Genomic DNA, 24,568 nt, shown 5'->3' with positions numbered 1-24,568 from the left:
CTCTCGCAGTTGAAAAGTCATTAGGTTGGAACAATCATGCTAACCTGCCTTTTTGGTTTTGGTGAAAACTTCAGACAGTGTAACATTTATTATTATTATTGTTTGTACATCATTACGAGGCTACACCCAGCCTCCTGCGGGCTTGATGCTCAGCCCTGTCACCCCGGGGCTCCATCTACCCTGCTCTTTGGGTCCACATCCAGCTCTCCAGATTTGACTGGGCAAATGTGAGGTGATTCAACTGATTTTGCTGAATGTGCTTATTAGCAGATGCATGATGTTGTTCTACTACCTTCTCTACAGTTCCCTATGCCTCTGACATGGTTTCACTAAGTCTCTTCCGAAGCCATCTCCCAACCACTCAAATCACAGAGGAATTAACTGCAGACTTGGATACGGAAATCACTGCCGTGGGGTTTGGGGGAGCCTAGTAGGGAGGGGACGTGAGCAGATCCCCTGGAAGGCCCAACCTCCAACAGACAAGGACAGCTTCCCTTTTGATCAGGTTCAATTTTGACTTTATTTGAAGAAGGGGTTCCAATGTTTTTAAAGTTTGAAAACCACCCATCTAGTTTCGTTCCCTTATTCAAATGAGGAATTGAGGTCCAGAAAGTGAAGGGGACTTTCTCAGGGTCACCCAGAAAGATAGGGGTGAATTCCCAAATGGATCTCATGTTTCTGGATTCCTGGGCCACCCTCCTGCTATGTACGTCAGGGTGATGCCACCCCAGCATTTCAGATGTGGAACAGCCAGGCTTAAAGGCAGAAAATGCAATTCCAGAAAGGACTCCAAAATGCAACGCCCAGTGTGAGTGGCTTGAGAGTGTTGCTTTAAAAGTTGAGATGGACCTTAAGGAGAATCCCTGAAACCTGTGGAAATGGCAGCATCTTCCTTTCCATAGTTACGAGATTTTTCTGAGAAGCAGCACCATGGAGTGGAAAGGGTGCCAAAGAGGACCAGATGCCCTCAGCTCCTGTCCTTCTCAGAGGCTTTCAGGCCTCAGGCAAGCGCTTTACTCTCGGAGCCTGGTTTTCTTCATCTGTAAAGGGGGAGGGACATTAATGCTTATCCTGCCTGCCGTCCCAGAGATGGGAAGTGACCACAGACAGGACAGTGTTTCTTGAAATTTAACAACTATCCATATGTGAGATCCCAATTCTGATTTTAAAAAATTTTAGTCCCCTAGGGGGTCTATTTTTTTAGGCCAGATATTAAATATTCTCCTTTTTTCTTTCTTGATTAAAAGAAAAGAAAGAAAGCTTTATTTCTAGTTAAGGTCAAAACATCTCTAAGTAAAATGTATTCTACTACACTCTAATTCCACAGCCCAGAGAGAGCAGTTAACCCCATTTTTACAATTTGATGTCCAAAAGCCAGGTCTCCACTGCCAGCTTGGTTAGAGAATTCTGGGCGTGTTAATAAGTAGACATCTTGGTCCCCAGATGCCCAGCCGAGGGGCCCCCGAGTCTGGTTAAGTGTTCCATCGAGGACTAAGACTCTTTAAAATGGGAAAGCAGCAGGAATAACAGCTATCCACACCTTCATGTGAAGCAATGGCATTTGTTTTTGAGGGAATATTATTTTTAAAAGAATGCTAAGACTACACTTCCCATATTTTTTCTGTAGGACCATCTTACTCCAGGATGGCAGTGTTTGAAGGGACATGAGTAACATCCAGTCCAAATACCACATTCACAGCTGAAGAGAACAAGGCTCAGAGAGGGAGGGACCTACCCAGTTCACACAGCAAAGTTAGAGAGGTCAGGCAGAGGACAGCAGGACCCTCCCCCCTCTTCCTACAACACATACTAAGTCACTAATCAGCCCTAGACAAATGAGGTAAAGAGTCACAGCTGACACACACCTCGGTCCAGCCCTTTAGAATTACAAATATACCTAAGGTGACCTTCCCTTGGAGGGAGAAGTTAAAAAAAGAATTCTCACAGAGCTATTCATTTCAGAAGTATAAAAAGGCTACATGCAGTCTGTTTTCCCAATGTTTGCCCTGCTAAAAACTACATCTGCATACGAATCTAGTTTGCATCTAATTTTTAAAAACATACGAAAGCGGTTATCTACAAACACAGTTCTTCCAATTCTTCACAAAGCAAACAAGATCCATGACTTGACTTTTCCATCATCCTGTAATCAATGTTTCTAAGACCCTAGAAGAAAAGAGGGAAAAGAATTAGAGAAAAAAAGCCTGCTCTGTCATAGTCAACTATGTGTTAGATGAAAGGTGGGGGAAATGCCCCTAACATTAAATCTCTCCCCAACCAGGAGTGGTGCCGGTGGGAGCAGAGATGCCTGTGGGGGTCTAGGAAATACATGTAAGGCCAATGGATGGGCATTTCAGGGAGGCAGATTCCAGCTTAATGTGCAGAAAAACTTTCAACTATTGGAAAAATCCACAGATGGTTGTTTGGTGGTAGTGAGCTCTGTGTCCCTGGAGGTATGCAAGCAATAGCCGGCCAATTCTGCATGTTGTAGAGGGAACTCACGGACTGGGCTGTGGCAATGGTATTAAAATTCCATGGCTCTTTGTGACCCCTTTGAAAACTCATTTATAGTAGACTATATTCATACCCTGGTATCATTTCTGTTTTTAAAATATAAATATATGTACTTATAAATTATACATATATTTAAAACATGAAACATACACACACACACATATGTACATACAGAAGTATACATACAAGTGTACAGGACAAAAAGTCTCGATACTTGACTTTTTGATACATATATATAACTATACACATATATAAAAAACTAAAAGTTAAGTATCAGGAGGGCAACTTTAAGAGCCATCTCCTCACTGAATTCCTATTTGACGATTTTACACCTTACATTTTCCTCCCTGTTTCTAGAAGCTCTAACTACTTGCAGAGCTACAGACAAGGAAGAACCTGGGAATAGACCCATGAAGCTCAGACCGTCTTCTTTGCAGGCGTGTTTTCACCTGGGTGCTGTCATAGTGACCACATCTGCTCTCTTAGCACCCTCACTGGGCAGACTTGGAGAAATAGAAGAAAATAGGTGGTCTTTTTCACCTGACGGACACCCATAACACTCACAGCTCTTGACTTTGCATCCTAGCGGGAAGCCCAGTGTGATACGTGTGTAGAACATACCACAGAGTCTACCTGCCAATTTTGTAATATGTTCCTACTCTTGGTTTGCATTTCTCTGGTTTCCTTGATTCATGTATTTTTCTTCTTATTTATTATTCATCTTATGACTCATCTCAATCTCCCGTGACACAGGTGTACAAATACTGCAGATGACTTGGAACATGCACATTACCCCCTCACATGTGGTCATCTGGACCTGGGAAGCGGGCGGCTCTGTACTGGCTCCGATCCACCACGGTGACTGTGCCGTGCGACTGGGCCTCCCCAACCGCGTTGGCTGAATGGCACTGGTACACCCCCTCGTCTTCCTTCCTCAGAGGGTTGATCTAGAAGTTAAACAGGCAAGTTTGTACAGTCATATATGGCATAGCAAAATTACTTATTTAGTTCTTAATGATTCTGAACACTTACTCCTTTTCAAAATAAGACAGAGCTCACCCTCTATTTCTCTTCTTGCCTCGGCTGCCAAGAAAGAGTTAAACTTCCTTCTCAGTACCCTCTCTATCCTGGCTCTCATTTTAATGTTTCCTCTGCATTTCTGCCTTTTACTGTGAGCTACCTGGTCCTTTTATTGAAGGTGATAGGTATAGATTCCAAGGAAAATACTGCAAACTAAAAGAACAAAACTCTACTGACCACAGAATAGCCCTCAAATGCTCCCAACGGACGCAGCCTTTACAAAATAACACCAGAGACAACCTTCCCCCACCTCTCCTTGTAATAAAAGGAGGGGAATATGCTTGATGTGAAAAAGCCATGGACCCAACTGCATTCTGAGTCTCTGAGCTGGGTGGAGAAGTTGCCCACGCTGGCCGAGATGGGGGTGGAATGAGGAGGACACCCTCAAGGGCCCATCTCACGCCCCTGCAGAGGAGATCCACGGTAGCTCCCTCCTCTCTTGCTTTCTCTCGTCATAACAGCTTCTCTCAACTGTGAGTCACTACAGACTGGAGGGGGTATGTGCACCCTATCTCACTTTGATCCCATGGTGGCTGAAGGCGGAGCATCGTTACCCTCACATTACAGGAGACTCACAGGTAAGTCACAGACTGTTAGGGTCACTGGACATGGTCCAGTCCAAGGCCCTCTTTTTATGGTTGTGGACGCTGAAGCTCTGAGAGGTAGGGTAACTAGCCCCACTCGGGCCCCCATCTCGTCATTCCATCGCCCTTTTAAACACAGGGCGTTCCCTCTAGAGCCCTGGAGGAGGGTGTGAATCTGCCATCTTCTGTCTTTATCAGCCATGTGGTCTCAGGCAAGTGTATTAGCTTCCTATGGCTGCTGTTGCAAATGACCACACGTTTAATGGCTTAAGACAACACAAATTTATTATGTACAGTTCTTGAGGTCAGAAGTCCGAATGGTCTCAGTGGGCTAAACCCAAGGCATCAGCAGGGTTGCCTTCTTTCTAGAAGCCCTAAGAGAAGCATTCTAGAGGCTGCCTGCAGTCCTTGGCCTGTGGCTCCCTCTTGCATCTTCAAAGCCAGCAACAGTAGTTCATGTCTTCTGACACTGCCATCTCTCTGGCTCTCTCTCCTGCCTCCCTCTTCCACATTTAAAGGACTCCTGTGATTATATCGGGTCCACCCAGATAACCCAGGATAACTTTATTAAAGTCAGCTGATTAACAACTTTAATTCCATCCTTATTCCCCTCTTGCCACAGAACATACCATATCCACCAGTTCCAAGGATTAGCACATAGACATCTTTCCGGGGCCATAATTCTGCCTACCTCTGAAGATCACTTCTGCTCTCAGGGGTTATACTACCTGCCCTACTTTCCTCTCAGTTACTGTAGGGTCCAAGGAGAAATGGATCAGAGTATTTGAAAGGTGTAACATGTTATAGAAATACAAAAGGTGCTTTAGAAGGGCCAGTCAATAATAGCCAATAATCCTAAACAAATGAGATACTCACCAAAACCCAGGCCGTGGCTGCATGGTCAGAAGGGCCCCCTTGCACCTGGACAGCTATATTGATGTGGTCCCCAGGCAGGTCCTTCAGCACCTGGGTGCCCTCAGGAGACCGTGTGACCTACAGAGGACAGAAAAACCAGGAGTGATTTAGAAAAAGCATTTCTGGATAAGGACCACCCCACAGACACCCTCGTTGTCTTCACCCTCCTGCTGACTTGAAGGCTGACCCTAGTATCTCTTATTCCTATTAAATGCCAGTTTCTTCCTAAGCCTGAACGTATGTACAGACAGTGCTCCCTGCTGGACAGCGACGATGTAGACACCACCACTATCAGAATCTCATTGTCTTTCTCAGGGCTGTTGAGATAAGGAGACAACATATGCCAGTCTCTCAAAAACTGAACTGCAGAAAGATCTAGTTTTGGAATAGGATTGGGTCATTTGCCACCAGCCAAGTCTTTCTAAAACCCAGATCCAGTGAAGGAAGCTCTAACTTCATCCCAGCTGACCTAGGCTAGATAAACAGCAGAACTTCCTGGACAGCTAAGTGGCAGAGGGAGCAAATGGCAACACCCCTTCTCTGGGGAGAGGTTTGGGGTAAAGTTTTGAGGCATAAATCTGGAGGCAGAGGAGTGGAACATAAGTTTTTTTTTAATCCTCCAATTCACATATAAACACACACACACCCTTAAAAAACATTTATACACCCCACCCCCCCAAACACACACACACAGAGAAGTTCTTGGATATAAATACCTTCCTCCATGTGACAACTGGGGCAGGCACAGCTCTCACCTCACAGGACAGGGACGCCTGTGCCCCGGTGACATTGTGAACACTCCGGGGTGGAGTGATGACCACAGGAGCTGGGAGAAGAAGACAAGGGAAGACAGCCTTGACCCTGATCAAGCCCCCCACATCTAAGATACCCTGCCTGCAGAGAGCATGTTGGGGCAGATGAGAGCTCCCCACAGAAAGGACACACTTAAAGGCAAGGAATCATAGAAGAGAGTTTTCTTAGACCTGGAAGGATGCCTACTTGTTTCCTCCTACATTGCCTTTGTTCTACCAACAGGAAAACAGGGATCCAGAGAGGAAAGGCGACTTCTCAAAGTCGCCCAGCATGTCTGTCTGTGGTCTCATCACACTCCCTCCCAGGATCCCTTCCAGGACCCCAGCTGCCATCTGCTTACAGCTCAACTACACTGACAGTGCGCCAGGCTCCGGGAGGGGCTGGTGTCACTTCACCCAAGGCAGAGTCTTCTACCAGATGGGCTTTTCTCCTTCCGCATGGAGGGCATTTCAAAGAATAACGCCGTGCAGAACAGCTGCCCTCACCCCCTGCTGAGACCCCCTGCGGTTCAAGATGCTCATTTGCATATCACAGGCTCCACACACCTCCCCATCCCCGAGGATAAAACTGCAGGCATGGACATCACCTCGCTGCGTGGAGAAAGGTAAATCAGGGAATCCGGCAATGTGGTGCTAGGCTGCCAGCACACTACAGAAAGGACAGGGCGGGTGTGGGCCCGCTGGGCGGGACAGGAGAGCATGTGGCATTTGAGTTAGACATTCTTAGCTGATACTCCACACTCTGCCCTTCTCCCTGTGCCTGGCATCTGCTCTGCTCACACTGGAACTAAAAGAATCAAGTCCAACTGCCTCAGCTTTCAGGCCCTCCGCCCGGCCCTCAGCGTACCTGCCTGCCCTGCCTTCCCTCTACGTGGAGTGCGCCCCCAGCTCCCCATCCTGAGGGCCTGGGGGTGTGTCCTAGTCCAGGACCAGGGCGTCTGCCCGCTTTGACTTACTGAAACCCAGCCTGCCTTGCAGTGCAGGTGCTTCATCTCGTCTCACAGACCCACCCTCGCAGCTGGCCCCGTGGGGTCTTGGGCGAGGCGCAATGTGGAGGCTTGGTGAGGAGTATGCTCTCTGCTCAGGTCTGCTGTCTGTAAGATGGGGATAATACCCCCTGCTTCACAGGGCTGTTGAGCTGATCTTACCACGTGATGAGTGTGAAACTGAGGGTTTGAGTTAACACAATATCCCAGTGGGGGGCAGGGGAGGCCTGTTAAACAGATGACTCCTCGAAGAAAGGCATGACAAAAAAGCAAATACATTCACCCTTGGGCCATCAAAATGCAGAGTTCACGACTCTTGGGGCTTCACCTGGGGACTCGGACATCCCTGCAGCCCTCCACAGGCCAGCCTTGGAGAGGGAAAGGGCCCTCGCCCACCTAGGTGGGGCTGCAATGAAAAAGGAGAACAAAGGGAGAGAGACAGAAGGCTGGAGCAAGAGCATGGAGGGAAGGAGTGAAGGGGCGCAGAAATGAGACTGGCCTGACCCCTCCAGACAGACTGGGAGGCAGACCCTGTCAAACTGGTGCCAAAAAATCTCTGGGAAAGTGTCTTAGAGCTATGGAGTCTCAAACTGGAGGGGCCCAACTCCCCAAGAGCATGTGCCTATCTGTGACGGGCTCATCTAGTCTTCACTTGCATGCCCCCAGTGATGGAGAGCTCACTACCTATGAAGCCAGGTCCTTCTGTCCTTGGCTCTGCTGGTTAGAAACCTTGTTCTCACCTGGAGCTAAAACTCACCTCCTGTAACTCCCACCTATTAATCTCAGGGCTACCCTCAGGAGCCCCACAGCACCTTGGGTGCCTCAAATGGCTTCCAGTGAGTTGAATACAGACCCTGCCCTCCTCACCCCCAGGCTGCTTTCTTCCCCCTCAGCCTGATCAGCTCACTCCTTCAGCTGTGACCAACTGAACGCCCTCCAAGCACCACACCGCTACCCACAGCCCCGAGTGTAGCCAGTCCCCTGAATGGACTAAGGTTCTAGGCTTCTAACATTGCCCAGTGTGACCCAGCCACCTGCTGACCGCTACAAAGAACCACAGCACTGCTGCTCTCTGGCGGAGCCCCATCTGCAATGGATGACAAAGAAAGTCTAATTTATTCACAACCCCCTGCCAGCATTACTTCCTTTGGAGCCCAAACCAGTCGTCAAATGGCTCGCTGTGGGAACAATCAGACCTGCATCTTATTCCAAAGCCCTCAGTAGATTCCAAAGGGACACTCAATCAACATGCTTTACTTTCTTTCATGTAGAGTCATAAATTTTAAATGAGATTTCATCAGTCCCTTTCAGGCCTAAATGAATAAGCCAGTAAATCACATTTCATCTTTCTCTCTCTTTGCATTTCCCCCTTTTTCCATAACTACAATTAAGAAAGACCATCTTGGAAATACTGCCTTTGCCACTAATTTCAAGGCAGAAAATAGCACTTCTTTTCCAAAAGAGCCCCCTGCTTTTGGTGATAAAGTGATGTTCAAATTTTGATTTCTTTTTAAATGTACATACAGTACATTCATTCCTTCTAGTATACAGTTCTAAGTTTTGACAAATGCATACGCCGTGTAACCACCACCATACCCAAGATATAGCATTGTTCAGTTATCTTGAAAATTGTCCTCATGTTGCTTAATCTGTTTTTAATTTTAACATCTGATTTTAAATTTAAAATATTTTTATCCGTAATAGCTCTTTACAATCAGTCATCATTATCATGATAGTATTAATGGTAATAATACCACCCTTCTGCTTACAGGCTTAAGCCATTCGATCCTTCCAGCAATCTCCCCAGCTGCCAGATGGGGGAGCTAGCCAGGGTTACCCAGCCTTAAACAGCTGGGTGAGGCTATGAGCCCAGCGGTCTAGCTCTGAGCTCTGTCCCACACCATCCTGCCTTCTCCTGAAATGACAGGGAGTTCCATGTCTGCTACTCCTTTCATCCTCACACCAGCTCTGTGAAGTAGGTGCTTTTAGCCCCACTTTACAGATGAGAAATCCAAGGCTCAGAAAGGTGAAGCACCTGGAGGAGTGAAGATGCAGACCCAGGCACGCTGATTCCATTAATCCCACATGGATTTTTAAAGTGAAACATTTGTTAGCCATATGGAGTCCATTCCAGAATAAGAAAGAGTTCCTTAGGGATTGTGTTGGGGGCCCCCAAGATAAGTCCCAGGATCAATGATTTGCTACAAGGACTCACAGGACTCGGCACAGTTTACTCACAGCTGGGATTTATTACAACAAACAGAGACAAAGCAACTCAGCAGAGGGAAAAGAGACTCATGGGGCAAAGACCCGGGAAGCCAGGAGCACACTTTGAGGAGCCTCTCCCAGTGGCGTCACACAGGACGTGCCTAATTCCCCAGCAACGACTTGTGACAACACGTGTGGCGTGCCCTCTACTAGAGAAGCTCACTAGACATTCAGTGCCCAGGGTTTTTATTGGCGTCCAGTCCCCCAGCCTCTGCCTCCTACGTACCAAAATTCCAGACTCCCAGAAGTAAAGCAGGTGTGCAGCATAAACCATGCTGTTTGTACAGTGAGCTACTCTTATCAGTTCTGGAAACGGTGGGAAGCCTCCCCACATCCAAATTCTCAGACACCAGCCAAGGGTCAGCCTCGCCAGCAGGGCTTTCTAAGGATAACAGCCTCAGGCCTGCTATGTTTACTCTTTTCTGCACAGCAATGAAACTCTCCATAATCACCCCAGGGAAAGCTCTTGTGAAGATACCATTAAATGGGCAATGTGTCCTTATCCCTGGCAGGACATTCCCAGTCTTACTGTCCCCAAGGGCTCATTCGAGTGTGGCGCTGGGGTCCTCCACATATGACTACCACAGGCAGGTTCAATCCTGTCTCTGCCACACTCCAGTTTCTTCTTTAAAATGGGCACAGGAGTCCATTGTCTCTGCTGTGCCCTCTACACAGGCTGTTGTGAGGGCAGTAAAAAGACCTCTTGCCAACTGTAAAAGGCTTCCACGGAGGGACCTGAGGACTCGGCAGGTTGTGCCACCCCAAAGGGTGGTCTCCTCGAAGATGCCCTGCCTGCTCAGGACCCTCTACTGACCTCTGGTGAGTGGGCCTACCGGTCGGACCCCGCCTGAAGGCTCCAGAGGCCGTGGCCCAGAGCCCTCACTCTGGCGAGCCCGGGGTGCAGCCTCTCACCTTGCTGCTGCCCGAGCTGCCACACTCCTGGAAGAGCCAGGGCTCTCCTTTCTACCTGCCTTTGGCAAGAGTCATGTGGCTTTCAGGAGGGAGGATGGTGTCTGGTCAGCCCGGTCTGTGAATGTGCCAGCTTTGTCTCCCTAGTTCTTCCTTGCTAAACACTTGTTTCCTTCTGCTTGTGTCAGCAACAGCCCTGGAAATGCTAGGCTGGCACAAACCCACCCATCAGGTAACAGAATAGTCACCCAGGTGGGCACTGGGGGTGGGCCAAATAGCACCAAGGGAAATTCAAATGCCCAGGGGCCTGGTCGCTAACCATTGGGCAAGCTGCTAACAATTTCCTCCTTATCTGCAAATGAGGATAATGACTGTGGCCCTACATCCTCCGGGGTGAAGGGAGAGAATGAATGTGACTGTGTTATTAACCGTGTGGATCTATACAAATGAAAGGGATCGATATTGCTAAGTGTGTGGGGATCTGTCCCCCCACCCCGTCAACTGAGTGTCTTTGATGGCTGGAATGAAAGATCTTCCTTAATGCCTCTGAGATTTCTTTAAAGTTAATGGCGCTCGGGAAGGAAAGAATATCAGAAGTCATCCGCCAGGAACCCATCTGCTCATATGAAAAAAGCACACAACCAAAGACTTTAATAATCAACACACTGAACAGCCTTGATAATTTATGCTAATAGTCAACGTGAGGATGTGGAACCAGAAACAGCTTAATCCGGCTCCCTGCAGCCTATGCCTCAAGCCCCCTCCCTCGGCATGAAAGGCTTTTGAGCACGAGGCCCCCCTTTCTTTGTCCCTCTCACAAAGTGGTATTCGCTCCCTCTCCTGGTTACCTGGTAACACACGCCTTGCACAGACTGAGGTTTCTAAGTGCAGCTGGAATTTCAACCGAGGCGAATTTTCTAAGATTTTGGATCTCAAGAGCTCACTGAAGCTTCAGGGGCTCAGTGCCCCCACGGGCACTGGCACGGGACCCCGTTCCTATTTAATGCAGCATTGAAAACACGACCTCAGCCTGCTTTCTGCAGGATCCCAACTCCTCCCAATGCTAGCAAACAGGGTGCATACATGGAACAAAGCAGCCTTTTATTTTATTTCATTTATTTTTGGCTGCGTGGCATGCAGGATGTTAGTTCCCCGAACAGGGATTGAACCCATGTCCCCTGCAGTGGAAGCTTGGAGTCCTAACCACTGGACCACCAGGGAATTCCCCCAAAGCAGCCTTTTAAAGTAATGATAACAATAACAATTACAGTATTGTCACTGATAATAACAGTAACAACAACGCCATGCCACCTTACTGTTGAGAAATGGAACTAATAACTCAGTACAGAATGAAGTGTCACCCTGCAGCATGGCACTCAAGGCCTGCAATAAGCCTGCCCCAGACTACTCTGGGTATCATCTCCTCTGCCAACCATCCCACTGGGTACTGCCCACGGGTCCACTGTTCACACTCGGCCCAGGATCTCCTTCCTCCTTGTATTCGTTCATGCTGTGCCTCCCCATCCCCCCTTCTCAACCCAGGAATTTTCTACCCATCCTTCAAGGCTCCTCTCAGGTGCCTCCCCTTCTGTGAAGCTATACCTGTTCCTCTCAGGAGCCATCACCTGGTGCTAAACAGAGGAACCAGCAACAAGCCTTGGGGAAAAAAAGGAAGGTGGATTCAGACTGAGAAACCCTGAAGATTCAAGGGTAGCCAATCTGCAGCACCTTCCAGAGTGCTAGAGGTGCATGGCCCCATCTGAAAACAGCCAGGAAAACTCAGGCTGGAGCCCACCTCAGCTGGGAACTAGTTATGTGGCTCCAGGGAATTCGCTTCTGCCTGCCTCAGTTTGCCCTTCTATTAAATGGGAGTGAGACCTGGCCAGGGTAGTTGTAAAAATCAAGGAAGAAGATGGAATGCAAAAGCGATTTCCAACAGCAAAGAATTATTCTTATGTGGGAACATAGTGGGTCTTCAATACATGTGTGTTGATCAAAGGATTACTCTCATTAATAGCATTTTGGGGCATTTCAGAGAGTGGGGGAAAGGTCAGAATTTAAGCCTGAAAACTGTTTCCAAATGCCCCTCAGAGGCATGGGTAAGAACACTTCCCACACTCGGGAACCTAATATTTACAGAGGCCTCATTCCCTTAAAGTCAGGTGCTTGCTTATTTGAAGGCACAGGTGAGGACTGAGGAGGGGTGATTTTATTACCAATATTGAAGCAGAACAGCTGCTGCTCTGACAGTCTGTTTCCCTTCAAGCAAGGTCCCCAGGGGCATTGTTAAAAAGTGCTCCTGCCAAGTCATCTGGATAAAGGATGGCTTGAGGGCAGCACAGAATGAGGTGCTGCCTTCCCTGGCTGGAAAAGATCCCCCGTCCACACCTTCATGCTTCACCAGGACACAAGGGCAGGGGGGCCACACAAACATTTCAGGACAAAACGAGATGGGGAAACAGTGCCGGGGTCTGGATAGTGGCTGATGACACAATCGCTGGTAGGGAAGGAGAGCAAAATTCTGGGGAGGCCCGATGCCTGTCACTAATGGGATCATTAAGAGCAGCTTCTGAATTGCCTCTGTTCGGCCCCATGAACATCTTTACTCCCAGGGCCTGTGCCTGAGGTGGGCTCAGAGCCCACAGATCAGAGTGGAGGGGCTGTCACATTTACTTGTCATTTGGTAATTTTCAATGAATTAGGGGTATGGGGCTTCCATCTGCCATCTGGCCACACTCTGGTAACCATGGCAACCGCCACCTGCCTGACTTAACACTATCAAGTCCTGTCTTGAAACAGTACTGAATAGGGTGCCGGGGACCCAGAAGCTAGCCAGGCTTTACAGATCACCCTGGATGAGTCCCTTGCCCCATGGGTCTCAGTTTCCTCTGCATAACAGCAGATTTGGTCTAAATGCCTTCAAGGCAGCTGTCTCTTAGGAACAGAATACCAGCCCCAGGAGGAATCATCTGAGACCATCAGCACCGGTTAGAGTCTGGGGATCTGGTCAGCATTTCTCATGTCTCCTGCATGTGAAGTGAAAGTGTTACCTGTCTGGAAACAAAGAGACCTGCCTGTGAATTAACTGCTGAGGAAAGCAGATTGTAAAAGCAGGTGACAGGAATGAGAAGAAAGGAGACAGGACTGTCTAAATGCCACAGGGCAGAAACAAAGGTTTGAAGTGGAGGAACCTCTACAGTGGCTCCACAGGGGCTGACACAGCCCCTGGAAGGAACCAGCCCAAGGCTGCAGCCAGGGAAACACCAGCCAGCTCTCTCCTCCACTGGGAGCCCCAACCAGAAACAGCCAGCGGTGACTTTCCTGTGCTTCGGGGGCTGCCTCAGACCCCCCAGTGGGCAGCACATTATTTCCAAGTTTCCAGGGACAGGGGCCTTCTTGCCTCATCTCCAGTAGGAACATCCTGCTCCCCAAACTCCCAGTCTCCTGGAGGCAAACATGCCAGGCCTGGAAATAACTGTACCAGCAATTACTTAAGTACCAAAAGGGACAGCAGGCTCATCAAAATTACGACCAGCTCGGTGGCTGGTGTCTCCATGGGTTTGGTAAGGAAGGGTACAGGTTGTGGATTCCTGCCCCGGCCTCCTTAAGTAACTGGCCAGGTAAGGAAAAACTGACCCGAGGGAAAACTGAGGCCCGTGCAGTGCTGTCCATCGCGGCGCACGGGGTGATCCTTCACCCCACAGCCCAGGGGGTCGGGGTCCCTCTTTCTTTACCCGCCCCAGCAGTGCAGGGCAGAAGCCAGACTCACCAAATTCGCAGGGTCCGTCCCGCGCCTTGTGCAGGTGGCCGGGGTGCGCGCGCGGCACCTGCCGGGCGCGCAGGCGCAGCGCGCAAACGCTGGGGTACGAGCGGCCGTCGGAGCCGCAGACGGCGCCGCGCTGCGCGCACACGCAGAGCCCAGTGCCCTCGGGCCCGGCCCCCGCGGCGCGACTCGCGCACACCAGCCCGGGGCCGCAACGCACGCCGGCCCACCCCCCGCAGCTCGCGCCCTCGGCGCCCAGGCAGCGCGCGCAGCAGCCGCACTCGTCGCGCGCCGCGATGCTGGGCGCGGGGCAGCGCGCGGGCTCAGGACAGCGCTCCGGCCGACACGGATCGCACTCGGGGTTCTGGCCGCCCGCGCCGCGGAGCCCGAGGCCGGGTGCCGGCTGCGGCTGCAGCAGAAGCAGCAGCAGGAAGAGCACGGGTGAGCGTGGCATGGTCCGCTCTGGGACGGCAGTGGCGCCTCTATCTGGAGCTCCGCTCAGCGAGCGCGGCGCCTCCACCCCGCCCGCCTCGCAGTCGCTGATTGGCCGGGCCTGCACCGCGGGGCTCCCGCACTCGGCTGCTCGGCCCCGGACTAGCGCGGCCCGGTAGGCTCCTGGCCCGGCCCGGGTTCCGAGCTGGAGGGGTGTTCTGAGACCTGCTCTCCGACAGCCAATGGGCTCTTGGAGACCCAGTCGGGGCGGGAACTTGCCCGAGGTCGCTCTGGTAGAGCAATGATTGGATGTACGGTCTCCGGATCCGAGGTTAGCTCCAGGTACTATTCCACTTAATCCAGAAGGATGCGCTCTTTTATTTTATTTTGCATTTAGTAGTTTTCTAAGTTTTATTTTAAAAAGGGAATATATAGTTTAAAATTTCAAAGTTTACAAATGGATGTAACTATGAAATGAGGGCTTCCCTTCCACCCTATGACCCAGTATCCCACCCCCCAGCTTCAGGAGGCTACACCTTTTATCAGGTTCTTGGGTATCTTTCCAGGAATTTTGTATGTTTATAAAACCACGTATGATTGCATGGCCCCTCCCTTTAAACACACACACACACGCACACACACACACACACACACAAGCATGCTCTACACATTACTCTGCACTTGGTTTTTCTACCCACGGTATTTCCCATAGTTTCCCCACCTCTTACCATCTGTGAAACTGACCGTCTGTAAATACAATCAATGGAGTGGAGTTTAACTGGCTTTCTTCCGCCATAATGCTACATAAAGTCATGGTGCATCTCAAAGTCAGCCGTGACTTTGGCTGTGATGAGATGGTGATACATTTTGGATTGTCCTTGGACATTTTAACTTTGCAAAGTGTTTAACTGCACAAAAACGTAGTTATTTAACCAGTTGTTTTCAGTACTTTTGCTACTGCAAATAATGCTCTGATGTCCTGGAGCACAAGCGGCAGCGTATCTCTGGCATAGTGGGGCGTGCGTGTTGGGAAGACACAGTGGAACAGGTTCTTTCAGTCAGATTTTTATTCCTGTGGCCCCTGTGCTTGCGCAGAGTCAGACTCTGCACCCCGTCCATGGCCCAGTCCTGGCAGGGGTCCCAGACGAGAAACTCAAGGGAGTCTTGATTGCTGGAGTTTAATGTGTGGCCAAATGAAGACACTGGATGGAAAGAAGGACTTGTTGACCAGACTTTACGAGTGGCTTTTCATGCCTTCACCCCCAGCCCTCATTTGCCCTGTGCTGTTTTCTTTATTTTCTGAATTTCTAGAGAAGAGATGAAGGAAGCCTCTTGGAGTCTGGGAAGACCAGCTACAGTACTCTTGTGTGATGTCCATTTTGCTTTTCAAGGTCCTTTCCAGTTTGCAGCTTTCAGGAGATGTCCTTATTCCCAAAAGGAGCCCCTGCAGAGGCCACTTTATGTAGTGTTCAGAGCAGGGCCAGCTGCCTGGCCTGCTGCAGCTCTTCCCTTGCAAGTAGATACATAGAACAGGTACAGGCAAGCACCATGGGAGTGGTGGTAGATGGTGATAAGGACTAAATATAATAATGTCGGTATAGCACTCGACATGGCTCTCACTACTTATTAGCAATTGATTTCAACCAGGAGGCTGCTGTCTTTACCTGGAATGGTCTTTAAAAGTGCTCACACCCCTTGACCTTCTACACCCTTCTATAAGCCTCTCCTAAGGAAATATCACTATGTGTGAAGATTTCATTCTGGAGTTGGTCACTACAGCAAAAATTTGGAAAAAACCTAAATGCTCACTGATAGGCAATGATTAAATAAATTATGGTATATCCAACAATAAAGGATTATCTGGGCATTGAAAATGAGGAAGGAGAGGTAGCTTAACTGCAATGAAAAGATGTTTGTAATATATTGTTTAGTGAAATAGCAATAATAAATTGCATGTCTAGTATGAAGGCATATTTATAAATATGTGGTTTTGTATACGTGCAGAAATTCAAGATAGTTTAATGATGTAAAGGAAACACTTATAATGTTAAATGGAACAAAGCAGGGCTTGAAAACAAAAGAGATAAGCTCCATGCTGGTTTTCAGAAACATCCTTCCTGATGGGTTCAAACTTTTAAATGGTCATGGCTGTCCAAAGTGAGAATGGCCTGCTCCAGAGGTAGTGAGCTCCCTGTCAGTGGAGGAGTTCAAGGATGGCAAGGAGTGTGGAGGGGATCAAAGCGTCAGGGATTGGGTGAGAGGATCTCTAAGTCCTTCAAACTGAGCCACGATTCCCATGGTACAGTGCCCTGAGACCTGGACTGGACAAAAGCTGGTCGTGATTGGCAAATAAATGTACACAGGAATGATTTGCCAGCTTTTAATGCAAACATTGAGAATGCAGTAATTGAATGGTGTTATAATGATGAAGTTAATGTGTGCTTACTGCAGGTTGGGATACACAGTCACAGAGGCACATTTACAATGATCTACATGCCTTTTAAGTAGTAGGAAGAGCATTCTGTAAGCATGACTCAGAATTAAAGCAGAAGACTCATTTTCCAACACTGAGCCTGTGGTATCTGGTTGGAGAAAACATTCCAAAGCTTTGAAGGTGATAGGCATCCATTTCCTTTTAAAAGTTGCCGGCAAGCCCATAGCCCAGCGAACTCTGGTTCCCAGAGCACCAGTTAGCACTGTGAGCAACACCTGTGGGCCCATAGGATTATGGGAAAAATGGAGATGAATTCTCCCGGCGGGAAAGGGGGTTGAGGCACCTCTGCCACGTGGCAGGTATGAGCTCCCATGTCGTGAGTGTCTACCTCCTCTGCTCCCAGCGAGCACACAGGGAAAGCTGGCTAATGCCCCACTCAGGGTGGATGCACACACACCCAGCAGCTGCTAACATGGGTGTGAATGTCCCAACCGATTCACTCCTCCTGTGAATGTAGATATGAACGGCTCCGTTCATATCTAACTTGCCCTCCGGGAGTGGAGAGGGGCTCACGTGAGCAGAGGACCCTCCATCCACAGGCCATACCCTTGAATCTCAAGCATGACAGTCAGGCCAGGCATAGAAGGTCCCCATCCAGGCTGAGGGAATATGAAAGCCCTGTCTCCAGGCCTCTGCTGGACCATTCTAGAGTAGAAGGAGAGGTGGGTTTCCAGAGAGAAGCCCATGAATGAGGGGTGGCAGTTCTAGGGACACAGATGTCAATCCAGTGCTGTGTAAGAGGGAACATACAAGATGTAGAGCTCTGCAAAGATGGGGCCTCAGATGCTGAGCAGCCAAGTAAATGGTAGAGGGCTTTGCCCTCCTGCCGTAAACAACTAAAACCTGGACAGATAAAGAAAACAGCTGTGTGCAGGCACTGCATAGTATTTTCCATCGTGGGGCTGTGATCCTTGAGAGGGGACACACGTAACGTGAGCCCCACATCTACCCAGACCTTCCTCCTAGATAGGTTTCCCAGGCCACCGTATGGGGAGGTAGAGCCCAAGCAGATGGCAGATGAGGCAGAGATCAGAGTTCAGGGCTCAGGTAGCTGGGTTTTGTGGGGAGGCAGCCACAAAAGAGGGAGGAACCACAGAGAGGGAACCCTGGAAGTCGGTGTAGAAATTCCCCTTCAACCTTTGGCTGATCCTGAACCACACAGGTGCAGGGTGAGATCCGGAGGCTCCGTAGAGAGCAGCCGCTGGGGGGCTGAGGGCTGGGTGGAGATGCTGGGGCTCACACAGGCCCATCCAGAATGGAGTGCCCCAGCCCACCAGGAACCCTTTCTCCAAGCTCAGAGACACCAGGCAAGCAGCTACCCACTGCAGAGGTGTGAGTTTCAGCTCTAAGAGCTCATGCCGTATACTACTAAGTTTAAATAATTCCAACCTTTCCTGTTTTTTTAAAAAAATATTTATTTGGCAGCTCCAGGTCTTAGTTGTGGTACATGGGATCTTCGTTGCGGCACGTGGGATCTTTTAGTTACGGCACGTGAGATCTAGTTCCCTGATCAGGGGTCGAACCTGGGCCCCCTGCATTGGGAGTGCAGTCTTAGCCATTGGACCACCAGTGAAGTCCCTCCCTTTGTTTTTCTAGTCCTGATAGTGATAGCTGCTTTCTGCAGTTGCTACCTCCAAATTACCTAGTTAACAGTTCTTTATGTTAACTTCCTTTTTTTCCACCTGATTAGACCCTAAATGGAGTGGTCTCAAGAAACAACCCTTAAAGATGGGTCACAATCAGAGAACCAGAGAGCTTAACTAGAAATAAGCACCAATAATAATATAAGTTATTTACTAAAATAGTAAATTTATTTCTTATAAATAAATAAGGTGAATTAGGGTAAATATTGCTGAAAATGACATAAAATTTAATTGTGTGGTTTGCATAATTACAAAGTGAGTTGAATTTACAGCCTTGCCAATCTCTTGTGTGAAAGTTAGGCCATTGATTAGGAAGGAGTGGGAACTTGGATTTTGATTGGTTAGCCTTAATTATATGTGGCATAATCATTTCTGGTAACCAAATCATAAAGTTCTATCAGGGTGCCCATGTCAGTGGTGCTCTGCTGGTCAAAATTTGAGACTTTGAAATAAAAATTTTGTCGTATTTGTGCCTCCAAAAAAAGAGAGTTAAAATGGGGATATCTGGTGGGCTCAGAGGAAGCTGAAAGTTTGGAGCCTCTGAGTTACTCTGAGCCTCTCCTGCCAGTGGAAGCAGCTTGCAAGTTATGTGTGGGAATACTCACTTTCCCTTGCTTAAGGACACTTTGATAAGGTCACCCAGGGCAGTTATCTTGCAAGGGATACCTTTTCTCCTCAAGACTTAACCCGCCCCCTCTTATGGCCAGTAGACTCACAACTGGCATCAGAACTCCACATGTTCAAACAGGGCAAGTACAGAGTGTGATCTGGGAAGATACAGCTTCTCCACTGAAAGAATGGCAAGATTTTGCTAAACTACATTGCAGCATCCTGGGGAGTATGTGCAGGAATGGATTCTAAGGGTGTTAGACCAAGGAGGACAGTTGAATACATTCAATAAAAGTTGAATTTATTGATACAAGTGCCTTACCTGAGATTATGGGCTTAATGTGTTGGTTTGTATAACTGGTTATGACTTAGCTGTTTGAGTGAAATTGAGACTTGATGAGCATCTTCCCTATTGTGTTATGAAGGAAGGAATCAAAAGGCTTATGGGAGATGTTGGAAGAGAGTTATTATTGACAACCTGCACGCCCACCCACCCACTACATTCCCCAAGGGGGGGCCCAGAGGACTTTCCTTTCCCTACAACATGGGGGAATTCATTAGTGGGGGGAGCAGTAGTATCCTTGAAAAGCCCTGTGGTGGCTCTCCTCTGTCGGTCACATATGAGGATGGGAGATTCCACCATTGAGATTGGCTCCTTGAATCCACTGGGGATGATGGAATCCCAGAAGAACAGAGGCCAACTGCCAAAGACTTAGCTGGGTGCAGGTATCATAATGGATGGCAGGGTGAATTGGATATCACAATATTTGACCCACAGGGATCTTTGGCCTTGGCTAATTGTCACAGTGTCCCTAGGAATGAAATAGATGGCCTCCTACTAAAAGGTTACTTGCTCTATTACAATAGGAAAAACTCTTGGTCTCATATCCAAAAACCAGTTTGAATCACTGTAGAAGAAAGCCATGGTCTCTATCTTTTTTTTTAATTTTAATTTAATGTATTTTTCTATACAGCAGGTTCTTATTAGTCATCCATTTTATACACATCAGTTTATACATGTCAATCCCAATCTCCCAATTCATCGCACCCCAACCCCCGGCCGCTTTCACTCCTTGGTGTCCATACGTTTTTTTCTCTACTTCTGTGTCTCAGTTTCTGCTCTGCAAACCGGTTCATCTGTACCATTTTCTAGGTTCCACATATATGCGTTAATATATGATATTTGTTTTTCTCTTTCTGACTTACTTCACTCTATATGACAGTCTCTAGATGCATCCACGTCTCTACAAATGACCCAGTTTCATTCCTTTTCATGGCTGAGTAATATTCCATTGTATATATGTACCACATCTTCTTTATCCATTCGTCTGTCAATGGGCATTTAGGTTGCTTCCATTACCTGGCTACTGTAAATAGTGCTGCAATGAATATTGGGGTGCATGTGTCTTTTTGAATTATGGTTTTCTCTGGGTATATGCCCAGTAGTGGGATTGCTGGATCATAGGGTAATTCTATTTTTAGTTTTCTAAGGAACCTCCATACTGTTTTCCATAGTGGCTGTATCAATTTACATGCCCACCAACAGTGCAAGAGGGTTCCCTTTTCTCCACACCCTTTCCAGCATTTGTTGTTTGTAGATTTTCTGATGATGCCCATTCTAACTGGTGTGAGATGATACCTCATTGTAGTTTTGATTTGCATTTCTCTAATAATTAGTAATGTTGAGCAGCTTTTCATGTGCTTCTTGGCCGTCTGTATGTCTTCTTTGGAGAAATGTCTATTTAGATCTTATGCCCATTTTTGGATTGGGTTGTTTGTTTTTTTAATATTGAGCTGCATATGCTGTTTATATATTTTGGAGATTAATCCTTTGTCCGATGATTTGTTTGCAAATATTTTCTCCCATTCTGAGGGTTGTCTTTTTTTCTTGTTTATGGTTTCCTTTGCTATGCAAAAGCTTTTAAGTTTCATTAGGTCCCATTTGTTTATTTTTGTTTTTATTTCCATTACTGTAGGAGGTGGATCAAAAAATATCTTGCTGTAATTTATGTCAAAGAGTGTTCTTCCTGTATTTTCTGCTAAGAGGTTTTTTTTGTTTTTGTTTTTGTTTTTGTGGTACGCGGGCCTCTCACTGTTGTGACCTCTCCCGTTGTGGAACACAGGCTCCGGATGCACAGGCTCAGTGGCCATGGCGCATGGGACTAGCCACTCCGCGGCATGTGGGATCTTCCTGGACCGGGTCATGAACCCATGTCCCCTGCATCGGCAGGCGGACTCTCAACCACTGCGCCACCAGGGAAGACCCCACTAAGAGTTTTATAGTGCCTGGTCTTACATTTAGGTCTCGAATCCATTTTGAGTTTATTTTTCTGTATGGTGTTAGGGAGTGTTCTAATTTCATTCTTTTACATGTAGCTGTCCAGTTTTCCCAGCATCACTTATTGAAGAGACTGTCTTTTCTCCATTGTATATCCTTGCCTCCTTTGTCATAGATTAGTTGACCATAGGTGCGTGGGTTTATCTCTGGGCTTTCTATCTTGTTCCACTGTTCTATGTTTCTGTTTTTGTGCCAGTACCATATTGTCTTGCTTACTGTAGCTTTGTAGTATAGTCTGAAGTCAAGGAGTCTGATTCCTCCAGCTCCGTTTTTTTCCCTCAAGACTGCTTTGGCTATTTGGGGTCTTTTGTGTCTCCATACAAATTTTAAGATTTTTTGTTCTAGTTCCGTAAAAAATGCCCTTGGTAATTTGATAGGGATTGCATTGAATCTGTAGATTGCTTTAGGTAATGGAGTCATTTTCACAATATTGATTCTTCCAATCCCAGAACATGGTATATCTCTCCATCTGTTGGTATCATCTTTAATTTCTTTCATCAGTGTCTTATAGTTTTCTGCATACAGGTCTTTTGTCTCCCTAGGTAGGTTTATTCCTAGGTATTTTATTATTTTTGTTGCAATGGTAAATGGGAGTGTTTCCTTAATTTGTCTTTCAGATTTTTCATCGTTAGTGTATAGGAATGCAAGAGATTTCTGTGCATTAATTTTGTATCCTGCAACTTTACCAGATTCATTGATTAGCTCTAGTAGTTTTCTGGTGGCATTTTTAGGATTCTCCATGTATAGTATCATGTCATCTGCAAACAGTGACAGTTTTACTTCTTTTCAAATTTGTATTTCTTTTTCTTCTCTGATTGCCATGGCTAGGACTTCCAAAACTATGTTGAATAATAGTGGTGAGAGTGGACATCCTTGTCTTGTTCCTGATCTTAGAGGAAATGCTTGTTCAGTGTTTCACCATTGAGAATGTTGTTTGCTGTGGGTTTGTCGTATATGGCCTTTATTATGTTGAGTTAGTTTCCCTCTACGCCCACTTTCTGGAGAGTTTTTATCTTAAATGGGTGTTGAATTTTGTTGAAAGCTTTTTCTGCATCTATTGAGATGATCATATGGTTTTTCTTCTTCAGTTTGTTAATATGGTGTATCACATTGATTGATTTGCATATATTGAAGAATCCTTGCATCTCTGGGATAAATCCCACTTGATCATGGTGTATGATCCTTTTAATGTGTTGTTGGATTCTGTTTGCTAGTGTTTTGTTGAGGATTTTTGCATCTATATTCATCAGTGATATTGGTCTGTAATATTCTTTTTTTGTAGTATCTTTGTCTGATTTTGGTATCAGGGTGATGGTGGTCTCATAGAATGAGTTTGGGAGTGTTCCTTCCTCTGCAATTTTTTGGAAGAGTTTGAGAAGGATGGGTGTTAGCTCTTCTCTAAATGTTTGATAGAATTCACCTTTGAAGCCATCTGGTCCTGGACTTTTGTGTGTTGGAAGATTGTAAATCACAGTTTCAATTTCATTACTTGTGATTGGTCTGTTCATATTTTCTATTTCTTGCTGGGTCAGTCTTGGAAGGTTATACCTTTCTAAGAATTTTTCCATTTCTTCCAGATTGCCCATTTTATTGCAATAGAGTTGCTTATAGTAATCTCTTAGGATGCTTTGTGTTTCTGTGGTGTCTGTTGTGAATTCTCCTTTTTCATTTCTAATTTTATTGATTTGAGTCCTCTCCTTCCTTTATCTTGATGAGTCTGGCTGATGGTTTTTCAATTTTGTTTATCTTCTCAAAGAACCAGCTTTTAGTTTTATTGATCTCTGCTATTGTTTTCTTTGTTTCTATTTTATTTATTTCTGCTCTGATTTTTATGATTTCTTTCCTTCTGGGTTTGTTTGTTCTTTGGGTTTTGTTTGTTCTTTGGGTTTTGTTTGTTCTTCTTTCTCTAGTTCCTTTAGGTGTAAGATTAGATTGTTTATTTGAGAGTTTTCTTGTTTCTTCAGGTAGGCTTGTATAGCTATAAACTTCCCTCTTAGAACTGCTTTTGCTGCATCTCATAGGTTTTGAATCATCGTGTTTTCATTGTCATTTATCTCTAGGTATTTTTTGATTACCTCTTTGATTTCTTCAGTGATCTCTTGGTTATTTAGTAACGTATTATTTAGCCTCCATGTGTTTGTGTTTTTTACGTTTTTTTCCCTGTAATTCATTTCTAATCTCATAGAGTTGTAGTCAGAAAAGATGGCTTGATATGATTTCAATTTTCTTAAGTTTACTGGGGCTTGATTTGTGCCCCAAGATGTGATCTCTCCTGGAGAATGTTCCGTGCACACTTGAGAAGAAAATGTAATCTGCTGTTTTTGGATGGAATGTCCTATAAATATCAATTAAATCTCTCTGGTCTATTGTGTCATTTAAAGCTTGTATTTTCTTATTAATTTTCTGTTTGGATGATCTGTGCATTGGTGTAAGTGAGGTGTTAAAGTCCCCCACTATTATTGTGTTACTGTCAATTTCCTCTTTTATAGCTGTTAGCAGTTGCCTTATGTATTGAGGTGCTCCTATGTTGGGTGCATATATATTTTAAATTGTTATATCTTCTTCTTGGATTGATCCCTTGATCATTATGTAGTGTCCTTCCTTGTCTCTTATAACATTCTTTATTTTAAAGTCTACTTTATCTGATATGAGTATTGCTGCTCATATGGTCTCTTTAGAGACCACCTCTGTGTCTTTTGGTTGGAGCATTTAATCCATTCACGTTTAAGGTAATTATCGATAAGTATGTTCCTATGACCATTTTCTAAATTGTTTTGGGTTTTTTTGTTGTTGTTGTTGCAGTACGCGGGCCTCTCCCGTTGCGGAGCACAGGCTCCGGACGCACAGGATCAGCGGCCATGGCTCACGGGCCCAGCCGCTCTGCGGCATGTGGGATCCTCCCGGACCGGGGCATGAACCCATGTCCCCTGCATCGGCAGGCGGACTCTCAACCGAGAAGCCCTTGGGTTTGTTTTTGTAGGTCCTTTTCTTCTCTTGTGTTTCCCACTTAGAGAAGTTCCTTTAGCATTTGTTGTAGAGCTGGTTTGGTGGTGCTGAATTCTCTTAGCTTTTGCTTGGTGTAAAGCTTTTGATTTCTCCATCAAATCTGAATGAGATCCTTTCCGGGTAGAGTAATCTTGGTTGTAGGTTCTTCCCTTTCATCACTTTAAGTATATCATGCCACTCCCTTCTGGCTTGTAGAGTTTCTGCTGAGAAATCAG

General features: G+C 46.7%; 1 protein-coding gene across 1 annotated transcript; it reads right to left on the bottom strand.

Moving 5' to 3' along the window:
• Window positions 1–3,308: 3,308 nt before the first annotated feature.
• IGFBPL1 (insulin like growth factor binding protein like 1) lies at window positions 3,309–14,285 on the bottom strand (the record flags this gene model as incomplete). Its single annotated transcript, XM_082842241.1, has 4 exons — window positions 3,309–3,461; window positions 5,055–5,171; window positions 5,810–5,919; window positions 13,838–14,285. The coding sequence occupies 4 exons, from the start codon at window positions 14,283–14,285 to the stop codon at window positions 3,312–3,314; spliced, it is 825 nt and encodes a 274-aa protein (XP_082698367.1). The 3' UTR covers window positions 3,309–3,311.
• Window positions 14,286–24,568: the final 10,283 nt, after the last annotated feature.

The sequence above is a fragment of the Leucopleurus acutus genome (genome assembly GCF_964270905.1).
Source record: "Leucopleurus acutus genome assembly, chromosome: 7".
In the NCBI taxonomy this organism is placed as follows: domain Eukaryota; kingdom Metazoa; phylum Chordata; class Mammalia; order Artiodactyla; family Delphinidae; genus Leucopleurus; species Leucopleurus acutus.
Note: the sequence above shows the minus strand (reverse complement) of the source record. Positions and strands in the feature narration are given on the sequence as shown.